Source organism: Chanodichthys erythropterus, chromosome 1, assembly GCF_024489055.1.
Source record: "Chanodichthys erythropterus isolate Z2021 chromosome 1, ASM2448905v1, whole genome shotgun sequence".
NCBI classification, from domain to species: Eukaryota; Metazoa; Chordata; class Actinopteri; order Cypriniformes; family Xenocyprididae; genus Chanodichthys; species Chanodichthys erythropterus.
In genome coordinates, this window is record NC_090221.1 from 4517024 (window position 1) to 4531369 (window position 14346).

At 37.4% G+C, this 14346-nt stretch overlaps 1 protein-coding gene across 2 annotated transcripts; it reads right to left on the bottom strand.

The window, feature by feature from the left end:
- Positions 1–1892: 1892 nt before the first annotated feature.
- slc26a2 (solute carrier family 26 member 2) lies at positions 1893–12657 on the bottom strand. Of its 2 annotated transcripts, XM_067385328.1 has the most exons (5): positions 12370–12657; positions 9612–9752; positions 7077–7678; positions 6262–7001; positions 1893–5176 (listed from the first exon to the last, which is right to left on the bottom strand). In XM_067385328.1, the coding sequence occupies exons 3-5, from the start codon at positions 7662–7664 to the stop codon at positions 4402–4404; spliced, it is 2103 nt and encodes a 700-aa protein (XP_067241429.1). In that variant the 5' UTR covers positions 7665–7678; positions 9612–9752; positions 12370–12657; the 3' UTR covers positions 1893–4401. The 2 variants fall into 2 exon arrangements, with proteins under 2 accessions (XP_067241429.1, XP_067241420.1); XM_067385319.1 differs by lacking the exon at positions 9612–9752.
- Between the last annotated feature and the right edge of the window lie 1689 nt (positions 12658–14346).

The window sequence follows — 14346 nt, forward strand, 5'->3', positions numbered from 1 at the left end:
AATTTGGTGAGCTCCACGCAATCAGACGTCACGTTCACATGTTGACCACATGATGTCGCCACAACACAACGAGAGAATGTCCTGTTTTTGTGTAAACTATGGCAAAAAAAAATAAAAATAAAATAAAAACAACATAAAATCGCCGATGAAAAGCAAAAACAAAGGTATTAATTACATGAACTTTATGTCTAATAATATCACGGTTTGTTTTTACGTTTATGCTCATTGGAAGCAGGACTTGCCGCCATCTTGGAAGTGACGTGAAATGGCGTCTCGCCGAGGTTTGTGTTGATCGATGTACACCGATTTCACAGGTCGAATGTCCGACTTTGAATAGCTCAAGAACGAGGTGGGGAAAGATGTTCACTATATACCAAGAGCAGGGACACATTTGTGTGCAATTTGTTTTGAGATTTCAATGGAACAAATAGGGTCTTCGCAACGGTTAGCAATAGATTAAGCGCTTGTCTGTGCATGCACGAGCCACTGCCATTGATAACAGCGGGAACGAGCACTCAGCGTGATTTCAAAAACAACACATTCCAGCATCATGCCTCTTATGTTAACAATGAAATTAATACTCTAGCTAGTCAACTAGAGATGTTTAATTTGTATTCGATACATCTGTGAAATGTTTCAAAAAATGGTGGGGACACCAGTAAAAATATATGCATGCTTTAAAGTAGGCTAAGTGTTGCCAAAAATATTTACATAATTGCTAAATAATTATATTACAAATTAAATTACAATAAAAAATGCTTATCTGTAGTGCCTTGATGAATTTTAACACAGGTTGTGTATTTCCATTGGCCTTGTCCTTATCAAAATCCCTATGAAAGAACAGACAGCTGCTGTCTCCTCTGCCATCCTCACACCTGCTAATGTCATTGAGATGCTCCATGTCCTTTGAGACATCCTTTCTCTCTGGCTGCTTTGGAGATGTGACAAAAATAAAATATTTTTGACAGGATCAGACAAACTGGCCATTGAATCTAGGCATCATAAACTGCAGATGTGCTGCCATGCGCATTTCTCACGCCAAAATTTCAGAGCACCCATATAAAAAATTACCTGTCAACAGCTGCATAAAACACTGGACTTTTAGTACATTTTCATCTGTGTTATACCATAAATCTGGGAGTTGGAGGTTTCTCAGCACTTATATGACAGTATTTTCAAAGTTAAGGCAATAGTTCACCCAAAGATAAAAATGTTTGACATATATATATATATATATATATATATATATATATATATATATATATATATATACACACACACACACACACACAGGTTTGTTTTGCTATCAAAGTTAGGACATTCCAGAGGCGTAAAGGTTTTTATACTGTACAAACTTACCCATCACAGAAAACATTCTGCATTTTTAATAAAACATTGTTTAGTATGTTTTTAAAGCTATTTTAAATTTTCTATTTCATGTTTATGTTGAAATACTAGTGTAATAACCATGTCATTATACAAATTTGTGTCCTCATAAATCACAAAAACGTGCACACACACACAATATTTTCACAATATAAAAGAGTGAAAGTCATGCAGGTTTGGAATGGCATGAGAGTGAGTAAATGATGACAGAATTATCATTTTAGGTGAACTATATCCCAAAGACTACATGCATAACATGATCTGCGGCAGAACAATGCTGCACACTGGTGGTAGCTTTGAGTTAAAGCACCTTTAAGTATGCAATAAACGATTTCCACCCTCACTCATTTAATTTCACTTTAGAAAGAATATAATTATAAAAAGAAAAGCACAGAATAAAATATCAATTCAGCAGATTGGCAGAGGAAGCACCTGATGCAAAATAAAAGTAAAGCAATTTTTGGGTGATTTCTCATCAAGACAAAGACAACAGTTTTCTGTAAACATTCAATTTATTTTGTATTAATTATAAGAACAATTATATTTGTAGAAAACAAAATTTAGGATATAGGCTTCCCAGCAATACCCATGATCACAAACATACAATATGTAGTATAAATTGCAGATATATGGGAATACCTTGTAGATATTTTAAGAACATAAAATACATCTGTAACAATTAAGTAAAGCCTGTGAGCTGATGCAGTAATTATAATACCATGTAATTAAGATGCACAGAAACTAAAATAATCTAAAAGCATTAACTAAACACCATTAGAAATGTTTCAATAAATAAAGACACTGCGTAAACTTATAACTACATAGTTCCCAGTTTGTACTAAAAGGTTTAAATACACAATTCAATAGTATTTCTATGTGTGCTAGAATTCTATTAATGATATATTGCAAAAGCTCCAGAATTTTTGAAGGATAATCTGTATTCTGTTCAAATTCAGCCAAAAGAAGGACAGATTGTGTCAATTCCCTGAGCTTAGTATGCAGTAAGAGTTGGATCATCAGGCCGTGTCTCCAGCTCCTTCAGACCTGCTCAACAGGTCAGACATGATGCCATTAAAATGCTTTACCTGAGCCCTCTTTACTCTCTATACAGAATGAAAGCTGAGTCATAGAAAAAAAGAAAGGAAGGGTGCACTTTTTCAAAAGCTACTCTGTGACTGCACAGTCACAGTGACAAGGCACATCAGCACTCAGGTGCTTCTGCAATTGAGGTAAACATCTGGTGACTGGGTGAAAGAGTTCAACTTGCATTCACTCAGATAACAATTGCTCAGTATATATCCAAGCTTTATGGTCATGTAAAACTGAAAGTGTACCCATAAAGCTGGGTAAATGTCACAAATGAGATAGTATAACGCATAATTCTGACTGAATGAGCAACAAAACTAGAGTGGAAGGAGATAAGGAGTAGACATACAAGCTCGAGCTTGTCTAGCATAAACCATTTCTATTCATGTAGAAAAATAGAGCCATTATATACTTAACTTTAGCTATTAAGCAAAATGTGTTATAAAATGTGTAAATGTCATAATACATACATTTTAAGATAAATGTCATGAGATACACAATAACCTGCAGTTAACAGTGTATGAACTTCTATTTAAATGCCCTGAACAATACAGTACGTCTTTTTCTTTCAATGCCAATTTTGTTGAAAGAGACGTGAACAGAACCTTAAAGAGATAGGTCACAAACAAATATTTTGAACTTTTTTTTTTAAAAATGAGGCATATTGTTTTGGTCCCCACTTTCACTGTATGGACAAAAATACTGTTCTTTTATGTTCCATAGATTATATAAAGTCACAACATGTGGGTGAGTAAACGATGACAGAATATCCTTTTTGGGTGTACTATATAATTCTGAAATCATTTAAGGCTGGCCCACACTAAAAGACCTAAACCCTTATCAGATTTTCAAAATATGAGAGACCACAAACATGACGATGAATAAATCATAGATTTAGCTGTTTTGTTACTATAATGTGTGGAGTGCCACACTCTAACAGATTTCATTCACACACAACCAGAGTCCCGACTGTGAACATGCAAAATCTCGCAAGGTCTAAAGGTTGATTTATACTTCTGCGTCGTTGTCCGCGTCGACGTGCATGCAGACCACTAGGAGGCAGCTTCCGCGGTCATGTTGAGGATCAAGGCAAAAGCCAAAGAAGCAGCAGCTCGTCATGTACGTTGTCAGAGAAGCTTACAACTAGAAGCGGTAAATAGGTAATGACTTTTGTTACAGTTTGACTGTATATGTCCCCTGAAACAGAGTGTTTTTTCAATCCTATGGAAGTTGAAAGTGCTCACTCTTCTCCCGAGTGCTCCAGTTTTTTGACCTGAGGGAAGGGTTCTAGCAGACCAATCAGTGCGCTTGCGGTCCGCGTAGAATTGACGCGTTGTTACATTTTTTAAGAGGTGCACGTCAGGGTACGTGTGCTACACACAGCCTACGCCGTACACTCGACGCACAAGTATAAATCAGCCTTAACTCGACTTTACAGTAAACAAAAATGGCGGACGACTGGCAAGAAGAAATGGCAATCAATAATAGTGTTTGGACTACTTTTTTTCAGGGGAAAAAAGAAAAAGGTTTGGATAAAGTAGTGTTATGCTCCGTCTTCCATCAGCTCACTTTGTGATTGGTTATCCTTTCATTCCACGTGACAAACTACAGAGTGTACACAACAGGATTACTGATCTTAAATATTTAACATGTATATTTACGATTTGAGATCAGTGTGGCCTCGACATTCTTCCGCGCAGACTCAATCACACTAAGCACACCTCACACCACAGAAAATCTGATAAAATAATCTGTAGAGAACCATCAAGATAATCGGGACTTTACCTAGGATTGTCAGAAAAGGAGAACTGGGCCCAATTATCTTGTAGTGTGTGGGTGCCTTTAAATTTAAATCTCTATATATTGCCAAATCATACAAATATTAAATGCAAAGACAACTTTGCTTACAAATCAATGCATTACAAATTATTACACAACAGTGTCACAATCACCATTCTGTGACTTCAAACTTTGGGCATAAGAGATGGCATCACCAACAGTGTGAAACTTTATTTCTTTGGTCCCTTTCTTTGGGTCATAGTAGCCTCCCCTTCGCAAGGAATCAATGACGGAGGTGTTGCATTGTGCCAAAAATACATTGACTCCCAGCTCCTTGTAGTCCTTGCATACCTCTTTCAAAGCATTGACTCCAGCAGTGTCCAGAAACAGCACTGGACTGCAATCCATGACCAATGTGTGTAAACTGGTGTGCTGTAGCAGATACACATTGGTGGACACATCCATCTCTTGCTTCTGGTCTTCAACACCTTGTTTCTGAGTCTTTTGCTTCTCTAGTTTCCTACGCCTGGCCTTTTCTTTAAGTGGATCCAGTCCCACACTGCGATACAGTGACTTCTTAAATAGAGTTTGGTTGGCGTAGTAGATAGGAGCCTCGTATCGGAAAACAGACACTCCTGGTTGGGTCTGAAGGCCCTTGTAAGACCCAATGTCCTCAAAGAGCTCACGATCCCCTGCTTGGCCCAGCTGAAGGACTTGGGCAGACTGGGTTCGGCCTAGCACAAAGAACGCAGAGACCAGAATTCCAACCAGCAGACCTAGCTCAGTGTTCACTAGTGCTGATGCAGACATAGTAACCAGCCAGATGATAGTGTCCACACGGTTGACACGCCACATTTGGGGAATGTCCCCAAACTTTCGCAGCGCTCCACGGAGGTTGACGACTATGATGACAGCCAGAACACATCTGCAGATTTAAAGAGGATGAAATTAGGAGAAGTATAGTGGAAATACACAATTTCAACATAAAAATGGGGCTGGATGTGAAAAACTGATTATAATTTACAAGGACTCAAATGATTTTGAGACAATGACAAGAAATTAAGAAATTAAGATTAAGCTTTTTACATATTTTTAAAAATATATATATATTTCCAAATATCATGAATTCAATAATATTACATTTTTTTGAGAGTTGCTCTGCAACATTTTACAACTTAATATAAAACATAAAATGGTAAAAAAAAAAAGTTGACCTTGACAAACAGTCTCTGCAAGGATGATTTATAATTTCCCATTTAATTTTTTTTCCTCCATTCAAGATGCCGAACTGAGATACTGTGCAGACTTCTAAATTATTGTTTATCTCTGTAATATGTACTGTAATATGACATTTTAATGATTTTATGAAATTATGAAATGTGAAACGACTGACGAGCCTTCTAGTTTGCCTTTCTACAGGCTAAAGAGCCACCACTTACATCACTTTATACATCTCATCGTTCCCAGTAACGCTAGCACAGCAGCGCCAAACAAACACACCAGGCTTGCTCGAGAATGCGTCTGCTTCTTGTAGACCAATCAGCGCATGACATCAAAGCACTGCGAGAGCGATCCAAAAGCACAAGGAGACATATGCTCTCCAAGCACTCCCGTGGCACTCCGATATCACATGCTGATCGGTCCGATGCATCTCGAACAAGCCTTCCATCAACAATGGCTTTGTGAACAAACATCGGTCAAACCCCGCCCCCAGCCCCTGGTGCAAGCGGTTCTTACTTCTAGACCAGCAATGTTTTGGTGCTACTTACGAACCACTTTTCCTTGTTCAGAACTGGTGCTTTGGGTGTCGAAAGACAAAAAAGTGATTTGAAACTAGGCTTTTGCTCTGAACCAGCACTCAAACTGCCTTGGTGGAAAAGGGGTATGTATGAATAAATTGCATTTTAATGTAATGTTTTTTTTTAAATAAATTAATAGATCTTAACTCTTCCTACATTGACAATTTATTACCAAGTTTATGCAAGTGAAACTGACACAATTTATACGTACTTCTGCAATGAGTAGAAGAGAGGTGCAATAACAAGCAGGACGAGCAGCAGCACTAGAGCAGTCACCAACCCTGAGACCTGAGTCTGGCAACCAGTGGACTCCTTCACAAGAGTTTTAGTCAAGGCAGCACTGGTAGTGAAACAACGGAAGAAGGAAGGAATGATATTGCAGAACCCAATGGCATACATCTCCTGGTTAGGGTCCACCATATAACCATGCTTCTTGGCAAACATCTCGGACAGAGACACAGTAATGGCGAAACCAACAATGGCAATCGAGAATGCATCGACGGCAATATTGGGTATGAGGGACCAGTTCGGAAGCTGTGGCGGCATAAAGCCTGTGGGAATGTTGCCGGCTACATCCGAGCCATAAGTTTCCTTGAACTTTCCAAAATGGGAGGCTAGAGTAGCAGCAATGACCACAAAGAGCTCAAAGGGAATAGGGGCTTTGAGCTTAGCCTTGAAGCGGTCGTTGAGCTCTTTCGTGGGTACAAGTACAAGCAAGCAGATCACACTTGTTATGAGGTCACATATGTTGGTATGACCTAGATTCTTCAGCAGAGAGACCCAGGTTTTTATGAGCGAACCCCAGCCTTGGACACGAGGAAGGTGAAGTCCCAGAAAATACTTTATCTGGGACGTGAGGATGGTGAGAGAGGCGCCAGTTGCGAAACCGCTCAACAGAGAGTCCGAGAGGAAGACTGAGACAAAGCCAACCTGTAAGAGACCCATTAACACCTGCAACCCAAGCAGAGCAAGACATTAATACATTTAGAGATTTCAAAAAAGACTAATCTTGATAGATGAACCAACCTGGTAGACCCCTGCTGTGAAAGTTAAGGTTGCTCCCACCATGATTGCATAGCAGCTTCGGTCACAGATTGGACCAGTGCTGTTGTCCACAATTCCCATGATGGTCTGATTGGTGCCCGATGAGTATCCTGCCAGAGTAAGTTCCCTATCCACAACCTGTCCCACCAGAAGACACAATACCCCAAACATCCCAACGGATATGTGCCTGGAGGTTCCCAGCAGGGCATAGATAATGCTGGCAAAGAAGGAAGTATAGAGCCCATAAATAGGGTCTTGTTCTGCCAGTAAAGAATAAGCGATGGACTGGGGAACCAACAGGATGCCGATGATAAGGCCAGACATGGCATCCCCAATGATCCAGTCTTTGAATTGATATCGCGGCAGCCATTTGATGATGGGGATGGAGTCTACGACCAGGGCTTTGACTCGAGCAGAACTGCAGGAACACTTTTTTCCCACCTTCCTTCTCAACACCTCCTTCCATGGTACCTTCTCTTTTACATGCTCCTCTAAAAGGAAAGGAACATCTGACCCGGTCTTAGCATCATCCTCTGCTGAAACACCATCACAGATCTCTTCAACTGGCATAATGTCCAGAAACTCTTAATGAAACAGGACACAAAAAAGCACATTGATTAATTTGATTTAAAAAGAAAGCAGTTTGGATTACATATATAAATCTAGAGAAAAGGGTGTAGCTTGGTTTTTGGAAATCTTAAGTCTGATTACTTTTGACTTGTGGATGGTGATTTAAGCCATTAAAATATCATAAAACTACTTAATTTAACTAATGCACCATGCTGGCAGAAGATTTTTTAAAATTGGAAGTATCAATGCCAATAAACTACTCACTGCCAAAGAAAGATATTAGAAGTTAATGTCAGTACCAGCAGACTTTATTATACAATCATTATTACACACATCCACTAAGACCTTGACTTTCCTAATCCATTAAGAAAACACTTCTTCATCAGAGAAAACAGATGGCAAATATTAGCACTCATTATGACTGTAGGAACAAAAATGTAAGAAGCATCTGTCACTGTCTTGCTACTTTGCCAACTAAAGGATTCAAAGTCTATTGGGATCTGCTGCATGTTTGTTCTTATCAGTGAGGCAACATTGGAGCTAATTATATTTGGCTGCTATTTGGTTCACTTTACGTCAAAATTCACTCGGTAGTAACATATGAGGACCATAAAGGATTAATGATTATATAGAGCAGTAATAAATGTACTTTGGGTGACTTGTGAACTATTTAGCAGTACATAAATGGCATACATAGTACATAAACTAAGTATATTAACTAGCTGGACTGTTTTCAGATATCGCAGATAGTGTAAATTGAAGTAATTTATCTTTTTGCATGCTCTCTATGACACTTTTTATAATACTTCTCATAAAACAAAATTAACTGAAGACACACACATTCCCAAAACTGTAAAGAAATTGAATTTTATTAAAGTATCTTGGTAACACTTTACAATAAGGTTTAATTTGTTAACATTAGTTAACTACAACTAACATGTTACAACTTACATTAGTTAACATGAACTAACAATGAGCAATACATATAAAAAAAAAAAATCTGTTATTTACTATTGTTCAATTTATTACTATTGTCTATTATTATTTCTTGTTATGTAGTGTTATTTACAATTATTTGTCTTTGTAGAAATCACATATCTCCAAGCAAGTGCATAAAGAAACAAGATCATCTTCAGACACAGACTGGATGTGCCACAGTGATTCCAATTAATACAAATCAGCCTGATCATAAAGTACTTCCTCCAAGTCTGAAGCAGTAATTGCCGTGGAGATGTTGAAGATGTTCTTAGAACAGAGGAGCAGATAAGAAGTCCTGATGATGAAAATAATGAGGTCTCCCTCCAGCACTATAATCAACCTTCCCCAGCTGCAACAAATTTCTATCTGGAATCTTTAGATTGAAATTTGTTGCCCATTCTCAATGGGAAAGTGCCTAAACAACATTGCTCAAAAAGTTGCCATGTGTATCATCTCCATGAGGCACTTGACAAGCTTAGTGAGATTACATTTAATGGAAACTTGTGTCTTGTCAGCACAGGTTTTGTAGTTGTATTGAAAAGCAGGACCAACATCCAATTCAAAACTCAACAGTGCCTGAACATTTCATAGGAATACTGCTGGAGGTATTCTGCACTAAAACCTGTATCAGTGATAATTTTTGTTGGCCCACCTAGAAGCTAGCCTCACCCGGTTTCCCTCGACAAAAAAACAATAGGATTTTTCCATTGGCTTTTGGATTATTGAAGAAAATAGGCTCTGTGACTAATATAAGATTATGATTCTTACATTTTCATCATGGTAATCATCACAAAGGAACACAACTTAATGAATTTTAAAGCCTAAATCGCCAGAACCCAGAAGTAAAAAACTTAACATAAGCTATAATTGAACTACAGTACAGTCACATTTAGGTTACAACCATTTACAAGAGTGTGATTATAAACATAATGAAGCTATAAAAGTGCAATTGTGAGTAGATGATTTTACCTATTCACTATGATGATGTTTAATGTATCAAACTCTGTTGTCCCATTTTGCCATTTGTTGGCAACCATCCCTGCAGCACTCGAGATACATTACTGGATCACCAAACTATACCAAATGCAGAAGAAAAATCCAGCTTGTCCACTTGAGAAAGAAAAACACCACTCAGATCACACTGAGTGAATTTAGAAATCAGAGCACAAAGAAATAAAAGTATCTTAAGTATCAACGCAATATTTTGAGTAGTATATGATTGCTTTATTCAGTGGTCATTTTGTCTTCCGTTTTAGAAGCTTGTTCACACCAACACAAATGTTCAGTTCGATTTTTGCGTGCCATTTGTCTGTTCTGACCAATGCTCAAAAAAATGGCAAAATGGGTTGAATGAAAATGCAGATTCACTCTCTGACAGTAGGTGGCGTTTTTATAAAAGCAGAAATACCCTGGTTACGCTGGGACACGAAGCACCACAGAAATGTATGTTTCTAACACCTTGTCACAGAGAAGAAAAGAAGTCATATAGTATTTACATGTTTTCAAACATCCGTTCAAATTTTTGTATTTATCAAATAAAAAGTAAATACAAGAGTACATTGACAAGATAGCCAGTTCCAGATTCTTCTTCATTTAGAAAAATAATACTATTCGTAAGCACCACCAAGTTGTGGTTTTATGTAACAGCAGTGACTCAAGGGCGTAATCAAAAGCTCAAATCCAGTTGGTTGGCCAGATTTCTTTGCAGAGCAATAGATAAGATATTAGAACACTCCATAAAAAAAAAAAAAAATGTCATTTTTTTTTTTAATAATTAGTTTATCCACCATGTATGGAAGCTTGTTTCCACCACGAAATAAAAAAGTAAATTGTTAACAAAGTCCCTTTAAGACAAGTCATTTCACTCGGCGGCCATCTTTTGAAACAACTCTTGGGCATGCAAGTGCAGCTCCTATTTCTTTGAACGGGGAAACATCAAATTCTCCAAAGATGTTTGCCAAGCTTTTGAATAAATTTCATATTTGAAATCACTGATGAAATCTGAAAACTGTCTTGTAAATTTTGTTTCTAAATGCTAGAATCATGACATAAACTGTATTTTTCAGGCTGGATCAAGCCAATGCGCATGTGCAGTCCTAAGTGAGCATCAATATAGGAAGCGTGCATATGACTGTTTCTATAGGAACCGGAGCTTCTAACGGCCGCTGCAGTGACGCGATGACTTTACCAATCGTGACTGGCTCTTATTTAGAAGGCGGGACTTATTGCGCCATATCGGCTTTCTCCCATTCAAAATAATTAGAGTGAGGCATCTTGAGTTATTCTATAGTCTTTGCTGGTTATTGTGACCTTTTAATATGACAATTCTGATTTTTTTCTAACATTTGCGAGTTTACTATATCTCACAATTCTGACTATATTTCTTGCAATTCCAAGTTTAGATATACAGTCAAAATTGTGAGAAATTGTCAAAATGAACTTTTTTTATTTCTTGGCAGAAACAAGCCTCCATAACAAGGTGTCAACATTGGCCTGAGCCATTGTTTCACAGTGTGAAAAGAAACAGGAGACTTTTGTTCCTGAAATGCTGTGAGCTTGACTGAGTGCGTATGCTAAACCAAAGTATATCCTACTTTGGGCTTAACAGCTGATCCTTGAAATTAAAATGTTTATCACACCAAATATTTGTCCTGGTGTGAACAAGACAAAACATTTCCCTAATGAAATTAGGGAAAGGCATCATGAAAACACATTGTGTGATTTTATAGCTTTGAAAAACAATTACATGCAAATGTGCCACATTTTTAAAGTCTAGTAAAGTGCCCTTTTGGTTGGAACTTTGTGGTCAGATGGGGCGGAAAGTTGCGTCACTGAACATGATAACGTTTAGTCTGGGGCCACAGACAACACAGGTCATGGTCTTTTGTAAAAAAAAAAAAAAAAAAAATTAAAGGTCATAAATCAGTCCATTATACATGTCAAATTGGCTCTCTTGACAGTGAAACTTCAAAGTCAGTGGTTGACATCACCTTTAAATTATGATTTTTTTTTTAATCACATTTAGCCTATAAAACAAGTGTTAATTAGTGATACTGACGAGTACACTATGCACCGATAATCTCATCTTCAAAGATTCCTTGGAATTCCGATGACGCTGATCAAAGCGAAGATTTGTTTACAATAGCCTAATCAGAAAAGCGACGTTGCAGAAAGCGCATTTTTACTCTTTTTTGTTTTTTTGTTTTGTTTTGTTTGTTTGTTCCCTTCTTTTTTTGTTTTTTAAGTTAAACAGTAATGTGTTGTGGCGTGAAAAAAAAAAAAAAAAAAAAAAAAATCGCAGCATTCAAAACCAATAGTCTGATTATTGTTAACAAGTTGACATGCAAACTTTATAAACGTAATACTGTTTACTGGAGCCATTTCTCTCGCTCATATGAATTCTAGCAATTTCAACAAATGATACCAAACATTCATAAATAACAATTATGCACACATAAGACGATAAATGCATCAATCCCAACATCCGCAAACTTAAACTTCTCGTATAATCGATTAAAAAGTATTAAAAGTATAAGGAATACATTCATATATGAAAAAATAACTAGCTTATATGAAAGAAACGACGTGTTTTAACAGTGGTTTGTTTCAGGCTCTGTGCTCTGACTTCATGAATGGCACTATTGAAAACAAAATTGCAACGTGTACAACTGACTCAAGTACAGTATCCGCCGAAGGAAAAGCTGCACGGATTGTGCTGAAAACTCACCTCAGACCGTCTGCGCTGAGAAATCGTTTCATTAGGTCATTGTCATCCGGGAGGACATTTAAATCACTCGAGAGCTTCGCCTGACTGCATGTACAGATCTATGTATAGATCTATAGCTACTGAGGATCTATTCCGTGACATATGAAGCCATGCTAAGTTTGTAATATCACGTGGACAGCGAAAAGCCTTTACTCCTGGTCACGTGACTGCTAATTCCTGTCTAGATCCAAAACCTGAAAACAGTGCTTTCACAGTAGTTTCTAAAGTCGACAGCACAACCCCACAAAGTTTCGACACAGATCCTGTGTCCGGCTTGCAAAAAATACTACGGCGAAGGCTTGACTTATGAATATTAATTCTGTGCGCTCAGTAGGTCGACCTGATTGGCCGAATTGTTCTGTTCTGAAGGCTTGGCTCATGAATATTAATTAGACAAATTGACGCTACAGGAAGGCTTCCAAGCAACGTCAGCGGCGCTGCCTATTTAATAGTCATAAGTTAAACCTTCGCAATAGTATAATCATAATAGGCTACATATTTAATTTACTGTCATTCAAATCTATATTAGAAATTCGTATGATCTAACGTCAACTGCTGAGATTATCAGTGACAAATGAATTAGGACAAAGGGGGTATGACCTATATGAAGTATATAACATGATATTTCTAATTAATTCATTTTTACATGTTTAACTATATATCTGCTCAGCATTTAGGATTAATGTTTTATTAAAAGTTACTTAGTGGCTGAGAATCTGGACATGTTGAAAACATGATTTAACAATACATCTGTACATGTGTTTCCTTCCAATGACCAATCAAAATCATCTGATAATTGAGGCTTTGTGAGGCTTCAAAATCAATCATAATGTTTAATGAAATCAGTCCATCGATGTCAGCATCAGCAGACTTTATTATAGAATCACAATTTCCAAGACATTGACTCTCTCAATTAATTTTCAAAAAAAAAAAAAAAAAAAAATACAGCAACTTTTTCATTAGAGAAAACATATGGCAAATATTATCACTCATTATGACAGTAGAAACAAAAGAAGCATCTGTCAGTCTCTGAGTTTATCTGCTGCATGTTTGTTCTTATCACTGAGGCAACTCTAATTTTATTTTGCTGTGACTGGGTTCATGTTGCGTCAAAATTCGCTCGGTAGCAACATTTGAGGACCATAAAAGATTAATGATTAGGCCTATGTAGAGCAAATGTACTTTGGTTTTACTGCAAACTACTCAGCAGTACATAAACACTGTGCCAGGCCTTTGATGTTAATGTAACGTTCAGATTACAGTAAACATCCAGTGCAGTTAATCAAATCTTGTGCTACTTTCAGAACTGATTTGATTCATCAAAAATAAATCAATGCACTGGAATGAGGCTACAATACACTAACTACCAAAAACATCCATGATTTATTTTGTATTTATAGTAAGATTATTATTGAAATTTGTCTGGACTAAAGTTTTGAACATTTCCTAGACAGATTTGTTGAGCACCAAAAATATATTTACATCTTATAGGGTAAATGAAACCCTGTGGGTCGAGTAGAGCATAAGAGCTGCTGTGAGGCCACAGGGTTTAATCCATACAGCCTTCAAATTCTACATATGCTCGAGGAAATTCAGCCACACTCCCCTCGAAGAAACAAAGATAACAGTGTGTGTGTGTGTGTGTGTGTGTGTGTGTGTGTGTGTGTGTGTGTGTGTGTGTGTGAATGAATGTTCCTAGAACACGAAGAAGGATTTTGGAATCTTTCCACTCCTCAACATTCCTGTAACAGTAATGTTTTAATCAACATATCATTCTCAAATCAATTTACATAAGTACTTCTTTCATGTATGGAATAGAAACTATAACAGCAAACAATTGCTGGGGGCAGTCGTGGCCTAATGGATAGAGAGTCGGACTTGTAACCCAAAGATCATGGGTTCGAGTCTCAGGTCTGGCAGGGATTGTTGGTGAGGGGA

Excerpts from the sequence above, each read along its gene's own strand:
- slc26a2 (XM_067385319.1), bottom strand. The coding sequence starts at position 7,664 with ATGCCAGTTGAAGAGATCTGTGATGGTGTTTCAGCAGAGGATGATGCT. Across the intron at positions 7,002-7,076 it reads TCACAGCAGGGGTCTACCAG|GTGTTAATGGGTCTCTTACA; the intron begins GTTGGTTCATCT and ends CTTGGGTTGCAG. Across the intron at positions 5,177-6,261 it reads CTCTTCTACTCATTGCAGAA|ATGTGTTCTGGCTGTCATCA; the intron begins GTACGTATAAAT and ends TTAAATCTGCAG.